The sequence below is a fragment of the Podarcis melisellensis genome (assembly GCF_964234715.1).
Source record: "Podarcis melisellensis genome assembly, chromosome: 17".
Classification (NCBI taxonomy): domain Eukaryota; kingdom Metazoa; phylum Chordata; class Lepidosauria; order Squamata; family Lacertidae; genus Podarcis; species Podarcis melisellensis.
In genome coordinates, this window is record NC_138534.1 from 5,061,354 (window position 1) to 5,081,073 (window position 19,720).

The window sequence follows — 19,720 nt, forward strand, 5'->3', positions numbered from 1 at the left end:
TACCAAAGTAATTGTTGATCCCTTATTTTGGCTGCTGATCCCTTTATTTTCGAGGCTGCTGGTCCCTTATTTTCAAATCTGTAAGTTGACAGCTATGAACAGGCTCCCTTTCTTTCCGTTTGTGAGGTGGGTTTTGGAAAGTTTTCTCCAGACACGTATTTGTTGCAGATTTTCTCTCCGTGTCTGCTGTTTCCTTATTGCTGGATTAGTGTTTTTATTAATTGCTTTGAGTGCATTGATAATAACATATTTTTGAATAATCATTTTATTAGTTGTACTTCACCCACCTGACTGGGTTGCCCCAGCCACTCTGGGCGGCTTCCAGCATATACAAAAACATAATAGAATATTAAGAACTCCCCCATACCGTAGAAAAGCAGGGTAGACTTTTTTGTTTTAAATTAACATTCATTTTCTTTTACTAGGAGCTGGCAACTCTCATTCATTCCTTTGTTCGTTTGTTCATTCATTCATTCAAAGGCGGCAGTGCCCTCCTATGTGGGGCTGCCCTTGATGACTGCCTGAAGGTCTCCGTGCAAAGTCCCGGCTGGGGCAAATTGCTGGGAGCACATCAGTTAGGGCTCAATGTCTGCATCGGCTTCACATGACTTTCAGGACTCAATTCTGTATGCGACTTTTGATTTATAAAGCCCTTATGGCCTTCGGGCCTGCATGCCTCGGAAACTGCTTTCTCTCCTTTTCATCTTTCCCTTTTCAGATCTACTGAGAGCACCTTTGTGACTGTCACAATCCAGGCACTGTGTTTGAACAGCAAGGGCGTGTACAGAGGCCTTGGTGGCTGCCCCACAGCTGTAGAAAACCCCCCTAGGGGGCTGGTCCAAATCCAAACTTTAAGACCTTATAGAGCAAGTTTGCAAAAAGCTTCTATTAGCAGCCCAGGGTTCTTAATCACAAGGAAGAGGCTTCTATGTGTACCGTTCTTTATTATTAATATTGTATGTGGGACTGCTGGATAGCTGGGGGCTGCAGGCTGGGCTAGTTTAGGGGTTTGGCACACCTCTCCCTCACATGTTAGGGAATGCACGTGGAGGTGCTTGTCTCCCCACACCTATTGCTTTTGAACTTCTTATCCTACAGGTGCCACATTAATACCTATTCCATATTCGTGAGAATTTGATCTTTTTAATGTGGCAGCGCCAGCTAAAAACATCCTCATTTAGGCAAGTCTACACAGGTGGTGCTGTGGGTTAAACCACTGAGCCTAGGGCTTGCCGATCGGAAGGTCGGCGGTTCGAATTCCCGTGACGGAGTGAGCTCCTGTTGCTTGGTCCCTGCTCCTGCGAACCTAGCAGTTCGAAAGCACATCAAAGTGCAAGTAGATAAATAGGTACCGCTCTGGCGGGAAAGTAAACGGCATTTCCGTGTGCTGCTCTGGTTCGCCAGAAGCAGCTTAGTCATGCTGGCCTCATGACCAGGAAAAGGGGCGGACAAACGCCGGCTCCCTCGGCCAGTAAAGCGAGATGAGCGCAGCAACCCCAGAGTCATTCATGACTGGACTCAACTGTCAGGGGTCCTTTACCTTTTTACCAGCTGCTTTGAAATGCTGATGTGAATTTTAATGTATTTTTGAATTTTAACCTTTGGTATGTTTTTAAAGTACTGTTGTAATTTTTTCTTGCTTTTATCTTTTTTATAAAATACTTTTGGGGTCGTGTGTTGATTTTTTACAATCAAGTGGTATATAAATTTCATGAAATCAATGATGATGATAATAATAAACAGTCCTACTTCCCTTTCCAAACTTCATTTTTTGAGATCTCCCCCCCTCCTTTCCCCAACTTGGGCTTGCTATCTGTTTCACAGGGGGGGAGTTTATAGATCCTTTCATGCAAACCAAGGGCCCACAGAGTTGGGAAACTAGTGATCTTCTGTATGTTGCTAAACTACAACTCCCATCATCCATGCACCACTGGCTATACTGGTCAAGGCTGATAGGAATTGGAGTCCAGCAAGATATCTGGAGGGCAGCAGGTTTAACCATTGCCAGCTATAGAATCGGAAAGGAATTTCCCCAGGGTGGTTGTGTTTGTTTTGCTTGCTTGCTTGAGGTGGAGATTTTTATTTTTTATATATTTGTTGCCTTCTCACTTTCTGTGTGTGGCTTTTGTCCTCCTGCCTTCAGTCATCAGCAGGTATCTGCTCTGCAGGCAATGTGTTCCCTCTTGCTCTCTGTTTGCAATCTGCACTACTGGGATTAATCTCTGTGTGTTTGACAGGCTGATAATCAGAGTAGAAAAAAGCAGGCATTCTTCTCCAAACGGGTCCTGTGTGTTCTGCTAATTAATGCACAGCACTTCGTGTAGTCTGTTTCCCCACTGCTTTCCTTTTTAAAAATTATTCACTAAGGTAATCCAGATCTTTCATCAAGGGGAATTTGAGCTTTTCAGAATGTAAAAACCATGCAAGTCACACAGATGTGTTCCCTCCCCAGCCCAGCACTTTGGACACTTTTCACGAAGCGTGGTTCACATACTACGTCTCAATAAGGGCTAGAAATGTTTAATGAAAACTAGAGGTCTTCAGGGGTCAGCAAACTTTTTCAGCAGGGGGCTGGCCCACTGTCCCTCAGACCTTGTGGGGGGCCGGACTATATTTTGAAAAATATATATATGAATGAATTCCTTTGCCCCACAAATAACCCAGAGATGCATTTTAAATAAAAGGACACATTCTACTCATGTAAAAACACGCTGAATCCCAGACCGTCCGTGGGCCGGCTTTAGAAGGCGATTGGGTCAGATCCAGCCCCCGGGCCTTAGTTTGCCTAGCCATGTCTTAGGAGGGGAAACAGTTTCCACACTTGAACAGGGCTGCTGAGCATTCCCAGCGCTGATTGTATGTATGCAGGGAAAGAGCAAAGGGGGGAGATCTGTGGCCTGGGGGGTCTCCTCCACTTCAGATTGTAATCGGATGAAGGTTGCTGTGCTAAATACCTTTGCCCTTCCCATTCACAAGGCTCTTGTCTGTTGCTCCCAGGGGGCTGGATTAATGATTAGGCTAAGTGCTCTCCAAAGAAGAGGCCCAGCACAATGCCATTTCGCAGCCTCACTGCTGGAAATTGCTAGGCCAGGTCTGCACAATGCATGGCTAAGGACGTCGCCAGCAAAACACTTTCCCCACAGGCATGGGGAAGGGCTGGCTTAAGGGGAACGCGGACAGATGGTGTGTGGTGACCATTAACTGACTGGAAATGTAAAATGCTGTTTGCGCAGGTTTTTGTTTTATTTGTATCCTCTCTTTTCGCTTGCTAGGAGCCTGGGGTCTTAACCTGGCTGTTTTTGTGATATTACGGGCACACGTGTGTTGGGTTGCTTGGATGAATTGTAGAGTGGCAAGGGACCCCCAAAGGTCATCTAGTCCAACCCCCTGCAATACAGGAATCTCAGCTCAAACATCCACGACAGGTGGCCATCCAACCTCTGCTTAAAAATCTCCAAGGAAGGAGAGTCTGCCACCTTTCGTGGAGTCCGTTCCACTGTCAAACAACTCTTACCGTCAGAAAGTTTATCCTGATTTTTAGCCAGAATCTCTTTTCTTGTGACTTGAAGCCATGAGTTCGAGTCCTGACCTGCATCTTCCATGTGGCAGCCCTTTAGATATTGGAAGATGGTCTTCTTTTCTCCATTGTGCTTGTATTCAAACCACCAGGTATGGGCAGGCTTGGGCTCTCTTTATACTTGCTTGTTATCAGGAACTGGTGCTCTGTCCGTTAGTTGTCTGGATTTGATAGGCTGCTGGGTGGTGTTGACCTGGCTTCACCTTGTGAGTGGATGGTTCTCCATTTACATCGGTGGTGAGGAATTTGTGGTGGCCTCCATCAACCCCAACCAGCATCGCCGATAGCCAGGGATGATGGTGGTTGTAGTCCAGGGGTAGGCAACCTCAGGCCCATGGCGGTTGTTTAACCGGCCCATGAGCCACCCGCTCGGTAAGACCCCACGCGCTGTGCTAAACCAGCATGGCATGGGGACTCGCTTCTGTGGTGCCAGAAATCTCATTTGCGCATGCGCAGACACCGGAAATTGTGTCTGCGCAGATGCAGACGCCGGAAATTGCGGGCGCGCGCTCACACACACGCAATCCGGCCCACAGAGGGATCTCCACTGGAGTGAACCGGCCCAGGCGAGGTAAACCTTGCCGACCCCTGTTGTAATCCAACAAAATCTGGAGGATTTCAGGTTCCCCATCCCTGGTGTAGACACACAAACGCAGAAATACCTTAATCTTTAGCACTCTGTGAGATTTGTAGAGGTAAGAGGAAAACGTTGGCACCTGAACTTCTGGTAAGAAAGCTGCCACTGGCCATGAATCCTATGGGTGTGGAGTGGCATTGCTGTCCCTTGGCGACTCTGAGGTGAAAATCCTCTGTATTTGGTGTTACGCTAGAAAACCACTTCTCGTTCATATTGGAAGTTCTGATAAGGGTGGCGCTGGGATTATTTCACAGCAAAGGCACCTGACTCCTACAAAAATGGCGTCTTTGGAGGCCTGTGCCCTCTCCACCCTTTATAGACCTCGCTTTTGCTTTCCCCCAAACACTTTGTGGGTCCTTTCTCTGAAACCAAAGGAACAAGGCTGGCAAACACAGGGAGATGAGGGAACTGGAAGAGTTTCTGCACACGGAGAGATTGAAAAAGATTAGGGCTCTCGAACCTTCTCAAGATGATGATGATGGGGAGGGGGGAAAGGATCGGATAAAGATCCTGATTAGTATTAGAGAAACCAGCTGTGGGGACTGCGGTTTATCCTTCCTTGTAATGAGAGGGCTGGAAGACGCCCGATGATGCCATTCAGCATTCTGGAAACAAGGGTACAGTAGTGATTTCCTCATTCAGGGAGCTATAAAACAACATGGCCCTTTGCCAAGGGATTTTGGGAAGGCCGGCTAGTGCCAGGCAAGGACTCCAGTCCTCATCCCACAGGTGCCAGGTTAACAAAACTGGGCTGCCATTCCAAGGGTGTGCCTTGTCCTGGGGCAATGGTTGGCTGGAGCCCAAGGCTGAGTATCTGGTGGGTTCCCCCAGGTGGGGAAGGAGGGTGGGGCAAGGACGAGACAGGTAGGCCAGCATTTGATGGGAACTGCAGCACTGTGCAACCCAAGAGGTTTCTATAGGCGCTGTCCCACGTCCGTCCATTGGTAGCCAATCAGGATGGAAGGAATGGAGGGAGGGAGGGTTAAGGTGGCCTCTGTAGTTTATTTACCTCCAGGACCTGGCCTAGAGTTCCCAGTTTGAATCTCACCACATTTTTAAATGGGAACCAAAAACCAAATTTGGGTTTCAAAAAGTAAGACACAACCTGTGATGGAGGCGATGGCTGTTAGGGGGACACAAGTTCAGAATCTCTCCCGCCCCCCTCAAACCCCCCCCCCATCCTTGTCAAAAGCTGAAGGTGAACTCTATCACAATCTGCACTTGGGAATGGGAATGGGAAAGAAGACAGACATTTCAAAATGGCGCTGAAAGAGTATGGATTGACTTGCACCATTCCCCTGCTGCTGTGTCACAGACACCATTAGATGCTGTACAGTAGTTAAGATGGTAAGCCCATCGGGGCAGAGCCCTGCCTTGCTTCTTAATGTTAACTCTGTAAATCGCCGTGTTACGTCGGTGGTGCTTTGTATATAATAACAGCATCATTCCAAAAGGGGCAAATTGTGTTTTCTTAGCAATTTGCAGCTTCAGTGCAGGAAAAATACGATTTTCCAGGGACAGTTTTGATGGTGGAGGCAGCACTATCTGAATCCCACCCACCTCCATTTGCAGATTGTATGGGTAACCGCAGTGAATTCTGTGCGTTAAAAGACATAGTCTGGAAAAAGACCTTCAGATATGCGCTGACATCTCTTTCCCGCTTTGACGTGCTGTGCGGTTTCATCCTTGCAGGGCAAACATTTTATTTATTTTCCTTCTTATAAAGTTTCACCTTCCCTCGGGTCACTGCCTGGCTGCAGGGCTGTGTGGCTCTACTTGTTGCTGCTGCCTTTGATCTTTGTGCCCCAGGCCTGGAACCAGAGTGAGAGCTAAGCAGCTGAGTCCTCTTTTTTTGGTCTTGGTTTTAATTACAACATGTCTTTTTCTTTGGGGGCTCCCTTTGGGGACATAGGCAAATCGCCTCTGGAACAGCAGCAGACGAGAAGACATCTTGACAGTATTGCTTTGGGCCCTCATTGACTAACTCTTCTCTCCCCTCTCCCCCAAAAATCTCTGCCCAGGCTCAGTATTGCAGCTCTCTGGAAGAGGAAGAAGCGAAAGAACTGAAGTTATTCTCACAGCAACGAAAGCGAGAGAACCTGGGACGTGGGACTGTCCGCCTCTTCCCCGTCACCATAACCGGAGCCATTTGTGAGCAGGTATTGGGCCTCACTCTGGCACTGCCAGTGTCAACACAGTTTGAGAACCAGGGCAGGGTTGAAGAATGGTTGGGAGACTGAACACAGAGAAGTCTTCAGAGCCAAGCTACTGTATTTTTCGCTCTATAAGACACACCAGACCACAAGACGCACCTAGTTTTTGGAGGAGGAAAACAAGAAAAAAAAAATTCTGAATCTCAGAAGCCAGAACAGCAAGAGGGATTGCTGCGCAGTGAAAGCAGCAATCCCTCTTGCTGTTCTGGCTTCTGGGATAGATGCACAGCCTGCATTCGCTCCATAAGACAAACACACATTTCCCCTGACCTTTTAGGAGGGAAAAAGTGAGTCTTATAGAGCAAAAAATACAGTACATATCTGGCAGAAGACCAGTGGGGCTGGCAGCCCAGTCCACTGCTGAACATCGAGAAAGCAGCAGCAGCAGCAGAGAGGGTCTGGGATTTTGTAGAGGGGAAGTGGCAGGTGGGAGAAACTTGCTTAGCCCTTTTTCTGCGTGCCACTTCTCACCATGCGTTCCACACTCCCTGGGTCAACTTTGCCCAGCTGGCGTCTCCAGACATGGCGTACTTGGGCCGAGGGGAGGAGAGCTGGAAGAAGCGGTCACTCTTGCCCTTCAAATTGTGGCCTCCTCCTCTGCCCCATACTGGTTTCTTTATTAGTTTTAACATATCATTTTCAACAGTAATTAAACATACTTTTACATCTTATACAATTTTTTTGGACTTCCATCAGTCACATCTGAAAATTTTCCAATCTAAGCACTTAATATACATTTCTTAATTTCATTATTACCTTTCAATCTGACTAATTTCTCTTCTTTCTCTGTTTTGCAATATTTCATATATTTTTCCTTACAAAACTTCTTGTAGTCCTATTAGCGTAATTTGTTGATTACAGTTGCTCTTCAAATAGTTCCTATATTTTTTCCAAACTTCTGCAAATCTCTGATCTCGCAGGTTTCGAATCCTTCCTGTCATTTTATCCAATTCTGCATAGTCCATTAATTTTGTCTGCCATTCTTCTTTCATCGGGATTTCTTCTTGCTTCTGCCCCATACTGGTTTTTAGAGGGAGACATGTTAACTAAACAAAAATATTTCATCCAACGTCTAGTTTAGCACTCGCAACAGCAGATTCTCGGGGTTCAGCTCAATGTGTAGAAGCCATTACAAACCTCTGGTGGCTTGTTAAATCCACTGTGGCTGAACCTGAATCCAGAAGTTCAGATCTTATCAGTTGGGCTTCATAATTAGATTCATAAAGATAAAAAGGTAAAGGACCCCTGACAGTTAAGTTGCGAATGACTGTGGGATTGCGGCATTCATCTCGCTTTACTGGCCGAGGGAGCTGACATTTGTCCACAGACAGTTTTTCCGGGTCATGTGGCTAGCATGACTAAGCCGCTTCTGGCAAACCAGAGCAGCGCACGAAAACGCTGTTTACCCTCCCGCCAGAGTGGTACCTATTTATCTACTTGCACTTTGACGTGCTTTTGAACTGCTGGTTGGCAGGAGCTGGGGCCGAGCAACGGGAGCTCACCCCGTCGTGGGGATTCGAACCGCTGACCTTCCGATCGGGAAGCCCAAGGCTCAGTGGTTTAGACCACAGCGCCACCCACGTCCACACTTAGGCCCAATTTGTGTGCTGTGAATGGTCTTTCCTGGTGCTCAGGGCCAGCATCTCTGTGGTCATGCATGCAAGCGCTCCTTAGGCTGGTCTCTTGATCCATGCTGTTCCTTCCCATGCCAGCAGTGCTGGTGCTCTAGGGAATTCTACGCGAGTGGGGCTTGCATAAGTTGCTCTTTCCATGCTGAGGTTGCTTCACTGGAAGTTGAATCAGGGTTTGTGATCTGTTGGCAAGGGCAGCAAATTCCAGGGTGATCCCAGAACACACCCTTGCTTCTATTCCGGGTCATTCCTGGGCCATTGTGTGTTGGTAAAGAGCTCCATTCTCCACCCATCTCTGCATGTCGGAGATAAGAATTGTTGACATGGCTCTGATTCACTCCTTGTTGTGAACCTGGACTATTGTAGCAGCTGGGATTTCTGACAGCTACTACAGTCCACTGGCGAGAGCCTCCTTCCAGCCTTCTGTTCGTGTTGCTGCCACATGCCTCCTTCCTTGCTCTCTCATGTTGGTGGACGACAGTTCCCATCGGTCCCGGTGAGCATGGTTGCAGGGGGGAGTTACAGACCCCCAAGCAACTGGAGGGCACCACGCTGGCAGATGCTGCAGTAGGCAGTGTGTTATGGCTCCTGGATTCTGTGTGTGTGTATGTGTGTGTGTGTATGCGCGCGTGCACACACACACGTGGCAATTGCCCAAGAAAGTTATGAAGGTAGCTCTGTTCCACTGTATTTGCATTCTGTGATACACAGGAAGGGTTGGTCTCTAAAAAATTTGAAAGAGGAAATATGTGGGCTGTGAGTTGCACCTACCACATGGAAATTTTGAATTTTGGCTCCTGGTTCATGAGGAGAGTTAAAATACATTGGAGGAGCAACAGCAACATCTAGTGTTCAGATGAGGTACCTGGCTCTTTTAATACACACAAAAATCCCAACCCTCAGCTCTGTTCTTCTCTTTTTTATTTAAATTATGTTGATTGCCTTTCAGTGAAAATTCTCAAATGAAACAAGAAATGTTTAGAAACACAAACTGTGCACAAAAGCAATAGAGCAGCAACATGATCATTTCAGAGCACGCTCACCCTCATAAAGCTTCCTGTGTAAACCAAACTGTTTTGGTGAGCAGCCCCGGAAGAAGCGTGGCTTCCTAATGGAGGGTGACAGTTGTGGTGCCACCCCTGAGGAGGCCCTGCCGTGAGCCTTGGGGAGTCTTATTTCTGAAGAGGAAATACCTTTCCCTGAAGGCCTCTAGTCTCATAGGGTTATATGGGAGAAAACAGTAGCACGGTTAGGGCCTTGTCTGATTTATGGCACTCTGGCGAATAAGCAGCACCTTGAATTAAAAGTCTCAAAAGGTGACCACCGCCTTGGACAGTTTGGGTTTAGAGAGATAGAGAACCTGTGGCTTCTGTAACGTATGTGCGGTGCTTCGAACCCTTTGCAAAGTGCTATATAAGTCTTAAGTGCTCTTGGTTTCTCTTTCCTTGGCAGTGCGGGAAGCAGATCTGTGGTGGGGACATTGCGGTCTTTGCCAGCCGGGCTGGGCATGGCGCCTGCTGGCACCCACAGTGCTTTGTGTGCACCACCTGCCGGGAGCTCCTCGTTGACCTCATCTACTTCTACCAGGGCGGCAAGATCTACTGTGGGCGTCACCACGCCGAGCGCCTCAAACCGCGATGTGAGGCCTGCGATGAGGTGAGGGTTTGTGGCAGATACTCCGAAGGCCACAGGGTGGGGATATTGGATGGATGGATGGATACTAGGGTTGCCATAAATCTGGAATTTCCTAGAGAAACCCAGAATACTGCAGTCGGAAGCAGTGTCTGGGCAGAAATCCGCAAAAAACAAAAAAAGTGTTGGTGCTGACCTTTAAAGCCCTAAACGGCTTCGGTCCAGTATACCTGAAGGGGCATCTCCACCCCCATTGTTCTGCCCAGACACTGAGGTCCAGTGCCGAGGGCCTTCTGGCAGTTCCCTCACTGTGAGAAGCAAAGTTACAGGGAACCAGGCAGAGGGCCTTCTCGGTAGTGGCGCCCGCCCTGTGGAACGCCCTCCCAACAGATGTCAGAGAGAAAAACAACTACCAGACTTTTAGAAGACATCTGAAGGCAGCCCTGTTTAGGGAAGCTTTTAATGTTTAACAGACCGCTGTATTTTAATACTCTGTTGGGAGCCGCCCAGAGTGGCTAGGGAAACCCAGCCAGATGGGCAGGGTATAAATAATAAATTCTGTTCTATTCTAGAATGCCTGGGAAAATCCATACGTATGGCAACACATGTCGGTCCAGATTTTCACTTTTTGAATTTTGGCAGCCCTGATACACACGCACTCGTGCACACACATTTTGAGATTTCTTCTCCAAATTGTGCACCAGGTCGCATGCTGTTATGCCAGATGATGATCAGGCCTAGTTTTGCTGAGTCGAGAAGCCAATTACTTTTTAAATTTTAAATTATTTAACACAACACAACACAGAATGTTAGGAGATATGGCTGTGGGACAGGGGCGATGACTAGTTTTTAGTTTGAAAAGCAAAAATTGGGCACTGGTTCACCACTCATGGATGTCAGTAGTTATTATGACGACTGGAAGGGAAAGCTGAGAAAGGGCGAAGAGGAACAAGTGTCCTCCTGGGGATTTTTGTAAAGCAGCCTTTTAAAAAAAACATTTGGGTCCATATATATATATATATGGGTCCACAAACACTCCCCCCCCTCTCTCTCTCTCACACACACTTTTTTACTTACTTACGGCATTTTTATGCCACTCCACAACATTTCTGGGTGGCTTACAATGAAAACCAATGTAAATATAAAGCCCAAAAGCGTGAAATCGGAATTACATCTCCCTAGAAAGTGTAGGGATGGCCTTTTACAGTGTTGGCTATAAAAGGGGTTTTGACCAATTCATGGAGGATAAATCCATAGATGTTCCACCTCCACTATCAGAGGAAGCCGGCCTCCGAATGCCATTAGTTGAGAATTACATGTTGGGAAAGCGCCGCTGAGCTCGGGTTCTGGTAGGGTGGGCCTTTGGCCTGATCCAGCAGGACTCGTCTTACTCTTAAAATAAGGGAAACCTTTTTGGAGAGCCAATGTGGTGTGGTGGTTAAGAGCGGTGGACTCGTAATCTGGTGAACCGGGTTCGCTTCCCCGCTCCTCCACCTGCAGCTGCTGGGTTACCCTGGGCCAGTCACACTTCGCTGAAGTCTCTCAGCCCCACTCACCTCACAGAGTGTTTGTTGTGGGGGAGGAAGGGAAAGGAGAATGTCAGCCGCTTTGAGACTCCTTCAGGTAGTGATAAAGCGGGATATCAAATCCAAACTCTTCTTCCTCTTCTTAACTCAGCTAGTATCTACACCTGCCATCCCATTTCTGCAACCTTGCCTTTTGGGAAAGCCTTCAAGACTCGTCATTTTTGCCCTGGTTTCTTTAATGGATCATAATTATGTCATTGGAGTTTGGAGTCTGTTTTTATTTCATTCTTGGTTTTAGTAATGCTGATTTTTTAAAAATACCTGTCGTTTTTATTATTGTAAACCACTTCCAGGGAGGAACCAAAGGGAAAGAGGTGTGTATTTCAGGTTCCCAAACCTCCCTGGCAGAGCAGATTTCTATGTGTTCAGGAAGCGCACTTGGTACAGCTCTCCTGGGACGTTACTTCATGAAAAGGCGGTAACTGTTTGCCGTGCCTTGAGTTCCAGAAGGGATTTTCTAGTTGGCTTAATGCCATTGGGCTCCCCTCCCCAACATTTTCCTCTTTGCCCCTTGGCTCACTTGTCTGAGTTGCTCAAAGTTGTTGTGTTGACTGTGAGTGGGATTCCCCACAAAGGGCTGGAGGCGTCTGCCTTCTGTTTACTTTCCTCCCCTCTGACTTGTGGCTCCCTTTCTTGCCCTGCCCAACAGATTATCTTTGCAGACGAATGCACAGAGGCTGAAGGTCGCCACTGGCACATGCGCCATTTCTGCTGCTTCGAGTGCGAGGAGGCGCTGGGCGGGCAGCGGTACATCATGCGCCAGAGCCGCCCCTACTGCTGCCGCTGCTATGAGAGCCTCTACGCAGAGTACTGTGACGCCTGTGGCGAGCACATTGGTATGGATGCCCAGAGCTATTTTGAACAGGCGGGTCCTTTCTGTACAGTCTATTTGGCTTTCAGAAAGAACTAAGGTTTCCAGATGGGCACTGGGCAAGGGGGCAGTTTGGGAAGAGGGTTCTCCTGGCAATTCTCCTGGGGGGCCATTTGCAGGTTCCTTTATATGAATTCTCAGATAATTGGATCGGGCTATGCTTCACGTGGGACGCGGGTGGCACTGTGGGTTAAACCACAGAGCCTAGGACTTGCTGATCAGAAGGTTGGCGGTTCGAATCCCCGCGATGGGATGAGCTCCCATTACTCGGTCCCTGCTCCTGCCAACCTAGCAGTTCGAAAGCATGTCAAAGTGCAAGTAGATAAATAGGTACCACTCCGGTGGGAAGGTAAACGGCGTTTCCGTGCGCTGCTCTGGTTCGCCAGAAGCAGCTTAGTCATGCTGGCCACATGACCCGGAAGCTGTACGCCGGCTCCCTCAGCCAATGAAGCGAGATGAGTGCTGCAACCCCAGAGTCGGCCACGACTGGACCTAACGATCAGGGTTCCCTTTACCTTTATGCTTTACGGGGAAGGAAGGCAAGGTTTGTCTCCAGAACATGGTTTCCATGCCAGGACTCAGTCAACTTGAACACTGTGTTTGCAGAGTGTTTCTTTAGCATTGGGAAAACTCAGTTATGGCTGCGGTGTAGCCACAGACAGCTGCAATGGGAAAAACTCCCAGCAGTGGCAGACTTTGGGGTTTAGAATTTCAGCAGCGCCTGTGAGATGCCAAAATTTGGCGCCTCTCACCTTGCAAAGTTTGTCATTGTTGTGGTGAGCTCTCAGTGCCCAGGGCAGGCAAAAACTTGTCGCACTCCCCCGAAACTCACCTTTGCTCCCAGCCCAGAGATGACATGATTCCCAGATAGGGCGGATTTGATTTAAATCAAATCAATTTAAATCATGTTTTAAATCTCAATTTAAATCATGTTTTAAATCATTAGTCAGTAAGACTTAATTTAAATCATTAGGCAGTAAGACTTGATTTAAATCATTTTTTAAATCTTTTTAAAGATTCATTCTTGCTGGTATAATCTTAATATTTACAACCTGATGAAGGTTTCATTTTTGGAATAATAAATTTTCAGAGTAGTTTTTACAGTTATACCCAAAATTACAGATTTTGTTATACTATTAGAATTACATAGATAATTATGACATTATTGTGAGGTTTACTAAGTTAACTGTGTATATTTGGACAACTTTTCTGCTGTACTTTATTGGAAGGAGAAGAATAATCATTTCCTTAAAAACTATTTAACTAAAACAATAACATTATAGCATATGTATCCATGTTTGTTAACTGATGTGATTAAACGTTTGTTGTTGTTTTTTTCAAAAAACTTAGACTGAGTTTTAGCACACATGAAAAACTTAAACAAATCCTTATTTCCTGATGAATAGCCTTTGGACCATAATGTAACTTAAATGGAAAACTTTCTTTAGACAGATTTTTCCTCCAAAAGCATTTTATTTTAAAAATACAATTTAAATTTTTAAAAATCTGATTTTTTTAAAAAAAAACTGATGTAAATAAAAAAAATCCGATTTTGTTTTTATTTTTTTATATCACTGATTTTTATCCACCCTGTCCCCGGATCTTTGATTGTGTGCTTGTGTAGTAATGAAGCACTGACCTGTCCCCTGGTTTGGCCTTTTCCTTTCCCCGCAGGCATTGACCAGGGCCAGATGACCTACGAGGGCCAGCACTGGCATGCCACAGATGCTTGCTTCAGCTGCTCCCGCTGCCACCAGCCCCTGCTGGGGAAGCCCTTCCTGCCCAAGCAGGGCCAGATCTTCTGCTCTCGGGCCTGCAGCCTGGGCGAGGACCCCAACGGCTCGGACTCCTGCGACTCGGCCTTCCAGAGCGCCCGCTCCCAAGACTCCCGGCGAGCCAGCTGGCAGCAACGGCGGGTTCAGGCCCAGCGCTCGCCCTCCTCCTCCCACGTCGCCCGCTCCATTTCCTTTGGAGGGCAGCCGGCACCCGCTAGTTCGGCCCCGAGGATCCGAAGGAGCTGGAGCGGCTTATCTGGAGCAGGGGAGGAGGTGCCGACGGAAACAGAGGAGCTCTCAGATCCAGACAGCAACGGCTCGGGCTGCAGCCAGAGTTGCGAGGAGCCCGTCAAATGTACATCTCGGGGTACTTCCACTTGCCCACCGCCAGCCATGGACCAGGAACCAGGAACAGGTGAGGCAGAACCAAGTGTGTTGGTGGATTTTTTGGGAGGGAACGTGGCATCTTATGACCACCACAAACTTCTGGATGTTATTTGGGAAGGCCTTCCCTTGAGGCTGACCCAGAAACTCCAGTAGGGGCAGAATGCCGTGGCGAGACTCCTTACGGTGTCCTCGCCGCGGGATCACATTCACCCGGTGCTATACCAGCTGCACTGGCTCCCGGTGGAGTACAGGGTCAGGTTTAAGGTGCTGGTTTTAACCTTTAAAGCCCTATATGGCCTAGGACCCTCGTACCCACGGGACTGCCTCTCCTGGTATGTCCCACGGAGGACCTTATGGTCTTCAAATAAAAACATCTTGGAGATCCAGGGCCACAGGGAGGTTAGGCTGGCCTCAACCAGAGCCAGGGCTTTTTCAGCCGTGGCCCCGATCTGGTGGAATGCTTTGTCACAAGAGACTAGGGCCCTGCGGGACTTGATATCTTTCCGCAGGGTCTGCAAGACAGAGCTGTTCTGCCTGGCCTTTGGCTGAGACACAGTCTGACCCCCCTCCTTTTGTAATCCTCATAGAACTCTAGCCCAATAGTTGTCATTAATGTGACTCTGAATTGATTTTAGAATGAATTGATTTTAGAATGTATTTCAATTAAATGATTATGATTTTATGTAAAGTGTGATTTTTAACGTTGTTAGCCGCTCTGAGCCGGGCTTCAGCTGGGGAGGGCAGGATATAAATTTTTTATTATTATTATTATTATTATTATTATTATTATTATTGAATTATACTTGGAGTCGAGAGTGGATTTCATGCTCATAATGGTGAGGAGGAATGGAAGTTCCCCCAGAGTGTCTGCTTTATATACATTATTTACACAATGGGCCCCATGTGATTGGCTAATTCTGGGATTCTCCCGTAGGCCAATCAGGTTGCTGATTCACTTCCACCTGGAGCTGGATTGGGTGGCTCCTGCGGACCAATCAGACTGCTACATTCTGGGTCCTATTGTTCTAGGACCAATCAGATTGCTGCATTCTGAATCCTATTGTTCTAGGACCAATCAGACTGCTGCATTCTGAATCCTATTGTTCTAGGACCAATCAGACTGCTGCATTCTGAATCCTATTGTTCTAGGACCAATCAGACCGCTGCATTCTGAATCCTATTCGACTCAGTACATAACTATTATTATTATTATTATTATTATTATTATTATTATTATTATTATTATTCTGCTTAGGAGTCCGGGCCTCTTTCTCTAACAGTCTTGTTTCTCCCCTCCCCCAGGGACTGAGAAGCGACCATGTTTCCAACGCACATCCCCCTTGCGCCATTCTATGCCGGAACTGGGCATCCACCCCTCCAAGATCCCAGACTGGAGCAGCAGCTCAGCTTCCAAACTCCAAGCATCTGCCCAGCTGCGACCCAGCGAGGGGTCTGAGCTGGGGATGGCGATCTTTGCCCGGGGAGGGGCACCCCGAGTTAGCTTCCGGGAGCCCCTGGTCTCGGGGGAGCCCAGTGCTCCTGGTCTCGAGCAGAGCTCTGTCCATGCCCAGCTGCTTCAGAACGGAAGCGTTAGCCGGGGACACCCTCGCTCCACCTCGGACAACTCTCTCAACCTGGGGAGCCAGGGCTGGCGGCCGCCAAGGAAAGGCGCAGCGGAGGGCAGAGGAGCGAGCCTCTCCTACTCCGCTTCCGAGGGGGCTTTTCCTGCCTGGCACCGGCGTTACCCGCCCCGGGGATGGGACTTCAGCTCTTCCGATTCCTCCGATTCCTCCTCGGAGGAGGAAGGCTATTTTCTGGGGGAGCCGATACCCCTGCCCCCTCATTTACGAGGCGGAGCTAGCCCCACAGAGTCCACGCCACCCACTGACTCGATACGTAAGCGGCAGCGCCGAAGGCTGCGTGTGGTCCGGGACAAGAATTGCGTCGTTGCCTAGACCTGACTTCCACCTTCTGGACTTTGGCCACAAGAATCCAAGTATGAAATCGGGATTTAGGCTTGGAACCACGGATCTTTGCTCCGTCCGCCATGACTGCTTTGACTCACGACCCCTCGCCAGGGATCCTCTTCAAGTGACCTCTCCATCGCAACCGTTGAAATCCCCTCACCTTTCCTCAGGGACCCTCGAGCGCTCTCTTTTCCACGGTGACCTTTGATCTTTAGATGTGACCCTTCTGTAAAGAACCTTATCTCCTCTCTCTGGTGGTCTTTGAACTTTGGTTGTGTTTCTTTTCCATTGTGGCCTTTTGACCTCTCAACTGTGACCTTTTGAACATGAATTAACCCTTCTGTCTTGAACCTTCGGAGTGATGGTTTTTTGTAACTCTGCACTGTGCCCTGTGAACTTCCAACTGCAGTCTCTTACCTGGGAACCCTTGAACTTTGGTTTTGACCTTTCCACTGTGACTTCTGAACTTATCTCACCTCTCCTGGGTTGACCCTTGTTGATCATTGACTTTCAAGTTGCCATTATTAATTGCCTGCTTTCAAGCTCTGGGTGCTTTTTTCTCTATAGATCAGGTGTTTGGTGTGTGTATATGTTGTGGGGGGTGAACTCCTTTCTACATGTGGTACAGGTTTGTACCCAATCGAAGATGGACACCAGGTGTCCTCTATAGGGCAAAGCCTGCAACAGATCTTCTTGATCCACCTCAAACTACTCTTCTCTGTCCTGTCTTCTTGCACTTTGTGCATCTCTTGAGTTTGCAATTTTTAAAATTTGGGTGGGTTTTTTTTTCTAATTGAGGATTTAATTTAATTGAAATTTAAATAAAAATATATGAAAACACTTGTGGATCGTCGCAGGATGTTGGGCCTTAATCAAGGAAAGCAGGATGCTGTGCAGCGAACATGCAGAATGGTCCTCTGTGCAGGAGGGATATGGTGACTTCTTGCATCCCCGTCTTGAACCAAGGAGGAAAAAACAAAACACTTCAGTGCACTCTTCACTAGTTTCATAACGAAGCCCCTGGAAGCTAACCTAAACATACAGTGGAACCTCGCAAGACGAATGCCTCGTAAGACGAAAAACTCGCAAGACAAAAGAGTTTTTTGTTTTTTTAGTTGCTTCGCAAGACGAATTTCCCTATGGGCTTGCTTCGCAAGACAAAACGTCTTGCAAGTTTTTTTCCTTTTTCTTAAAACCGTTAATACCAGGGTGCATCCGTGCTTTGCAAGACGAAAAATCCGCAAGACGAAGAAACTCGCAGAATGAATTAATTTCGTCTTGCGAGGTACCACTGTACAGTCATAGCTCCAGCTGAAGTCGCTTCCGGTTAAGCCGTTTCGGGTTGCGCTCCGTGGCGACCCGGAAGCTACGGAGCGCGTTACTTCCAGGTTTCGCCACATGCGCAGACGCTCAAAATGATGTCACACACATGCGAGGAAGCGGCGAATCGCGACACGCGCACGCACAGACACAGGTTGCGTTCACTTCAGGATGCGAACAGGGCTCCGCAACGGATCCCATTCGCATCCAGAGGTAAAACTGTACAAGGCAATTTTCTCTGTCCCCCCCAAACTGTATGGCAGGCTACTGCGGAGTAAATCCTTTGTTCCTTTATAGTAACCTCTTCTGTTTTACACTCAGCTTTAATTACCGTAGACCAGGCATGTCCAAAGTCCGTTTCAGGGTCCTAATCTGGCCCGCCAGTCGATTTAAACGGGCCCCCGTGGCAGCATATGTTGTGAGGTAAAATTCCCCAAAAATCCTCAGCAACTTCAATTCTAAAAAGAGCTCACGGCCCTCACGCATGTTCACTTAATCAAATCTGGCCCTCTTTGAACAGCCCTGCTGTAGACTAAGGACACTAAGTAATGAGAAAGTTTCAAACAACTCAATGGAGGCTTGTACCCATTTATTTAGTGGAGATTTTGTGTACACAGCACTTGGGTGTGTGAGCTGGCTCTCAAGGCATTCGCGTTTAAGGATAAAAATAAAGCACAGTCATTCACGCAGCAGAGTTAAGCTCAATATAGCCACAGTGTGCTGCTAAGTTAGACTTAGTCCTCTAGGGAGAATTTCCCTCCTTCCGGGGGGGCAGCCCCTTGTTTATTATTTATGCTCCTGTTCCACATTCATAGCGCCAACTATAACCCACAACATCCCTGGCATATTAGTGCTGAATTTGCAGCCAGGTTGTTGCCATTCTGGAGTTCCCTCTGCACCTCATTCTATTTGAGCACATTTTATCATCTTCATTTGTCTCCTGTTTGCTAAAGGAGCACGCATCAGGATATTACGTCAATTTAATCTTCCAGTAAACAACCCAAAGAATGACCAAGGCTATTCTGCCAACTTCATGGTGGAACACGGATCCGGCCCAGAATCCAGTGCTGTAGCTGCTGTTTCCTGCACCCTGTGAGTTGCCTTCTTTTTTATGATACTCTGCATGTACAGTGGTACCTCGGGTTAAGAACTTAATTTGTTCTGGAGGTCTGTTCTTAACCTGAAACTGTTCTTAACCTGAAGCACCACTTTAGCTAATAGGGCCTCCTGCTGCTGCCGCTGCACCGCCGGAGCACGATTTGTGTTCTCATCCTGAAGCAAAGTTCTTAACCCGAGGTACTATATCTGGGTTAGCGGCGTCTGTAACCTAAAGCGTCTGTAACCCGAGGTACCACTGTACCGGGTCATCAAAGAACATGGAGTTTGACGATAGCCCCTGTGTAGGTAGTTTGGGGGTTGGAGAGCTGGCCTGGACTTCATTAATGCTTTCACTTCCCACTTTTCCTTTTGGGTGCTCTGTGCAGCATTTATCTGGTTTTTTAGGTGGTCTCAGGCATTCTGTAGAGTCTGCTTCACTTCTGCAAAATACCTTTGGATCGCTTCCTAGCCTCAAACATTTATGAGTGTAGAACGGCAATGGCCACATCAATCTAGCCCCTCTGAGATGGCAACAACTTAAAGGAGGTCTTCAGTAGATGGGATGGGAGCAAGCAAAGAGCTCATGCTTATCCTTCTGAAGGGGATCTTTTAGGAGACTTCTCTTTCCACCACATGCACAAAATCCAATGCAATTAGAGATTTAAAAAACAGAAGCCCTGCCAAGCTGCTCCAGGGGCCACATTTGGCTGTTCCATCTGGCCCTCATGGCAGCAGAGAAACTAGACTGAGGGAAAGAAGGTTGGTGGGTGGGAGAAGGAAGAGAAGGATAAATAAGTCACAGAGGGCAGTGATTTTGGCCCCTGCAGAATGGTGCCTTGTCTGTATAATCAGAATTTTATCTCTTCATGAGGGCTAGATACCATGTGCTTTAAAACGGAATTTCTTTCAAAGGGCAGCAAGGAAAGTCTTACAGTGGGCCGTACAGAAAATTCTGTATGTGGCCAGAAGTGTTTATAAAGGCACTCAAAAGAGCAAGCAGATGTTAGTACTAATTCAGCCATGTTT

General features: G+C 47.6%; 1 protein-coding gene across 2 annotated transcripts in view; it reads left to right on the forward strand.

Moving 5' to 3' along the window:
* The window catches only part of PRICKLE3 (prickle planar cell polarity protein 3), a 35,577-nt gene extending 18,461 nt beyond the window's left edge, over positions 1-17,116 (forward strand). For both annotated transcript variants that reach the window (XM_081894146.1, XM_081894147.1), the window contains exons 5-9: positions 6,236-6,373; positions 9,511-9,714; positions 11,926-12,112; positions 13,822-14,337; positions 15,612-17,116. In XM_081894146.1, the coding sequence (XP_081750272.1) occupies positions 6,236-6,373; positions 9,511-9,714; positions 11,926-12,112; positions 13,822-14,337; positions 15,612-16,264 (1,698 nt within the window). In that variant the 3' untranslated portion in view covers positions 16,265-17,116. The remainder of the gene's footprint in view (positions 1-6,235; positions 6,374-9,510; positions 9,715-11,925; positions 12,113-13,821; positions 14,338-15,611) is intronic.
* Positions 17,117-19,720: the final 2,604 nt, after the last annotated feature.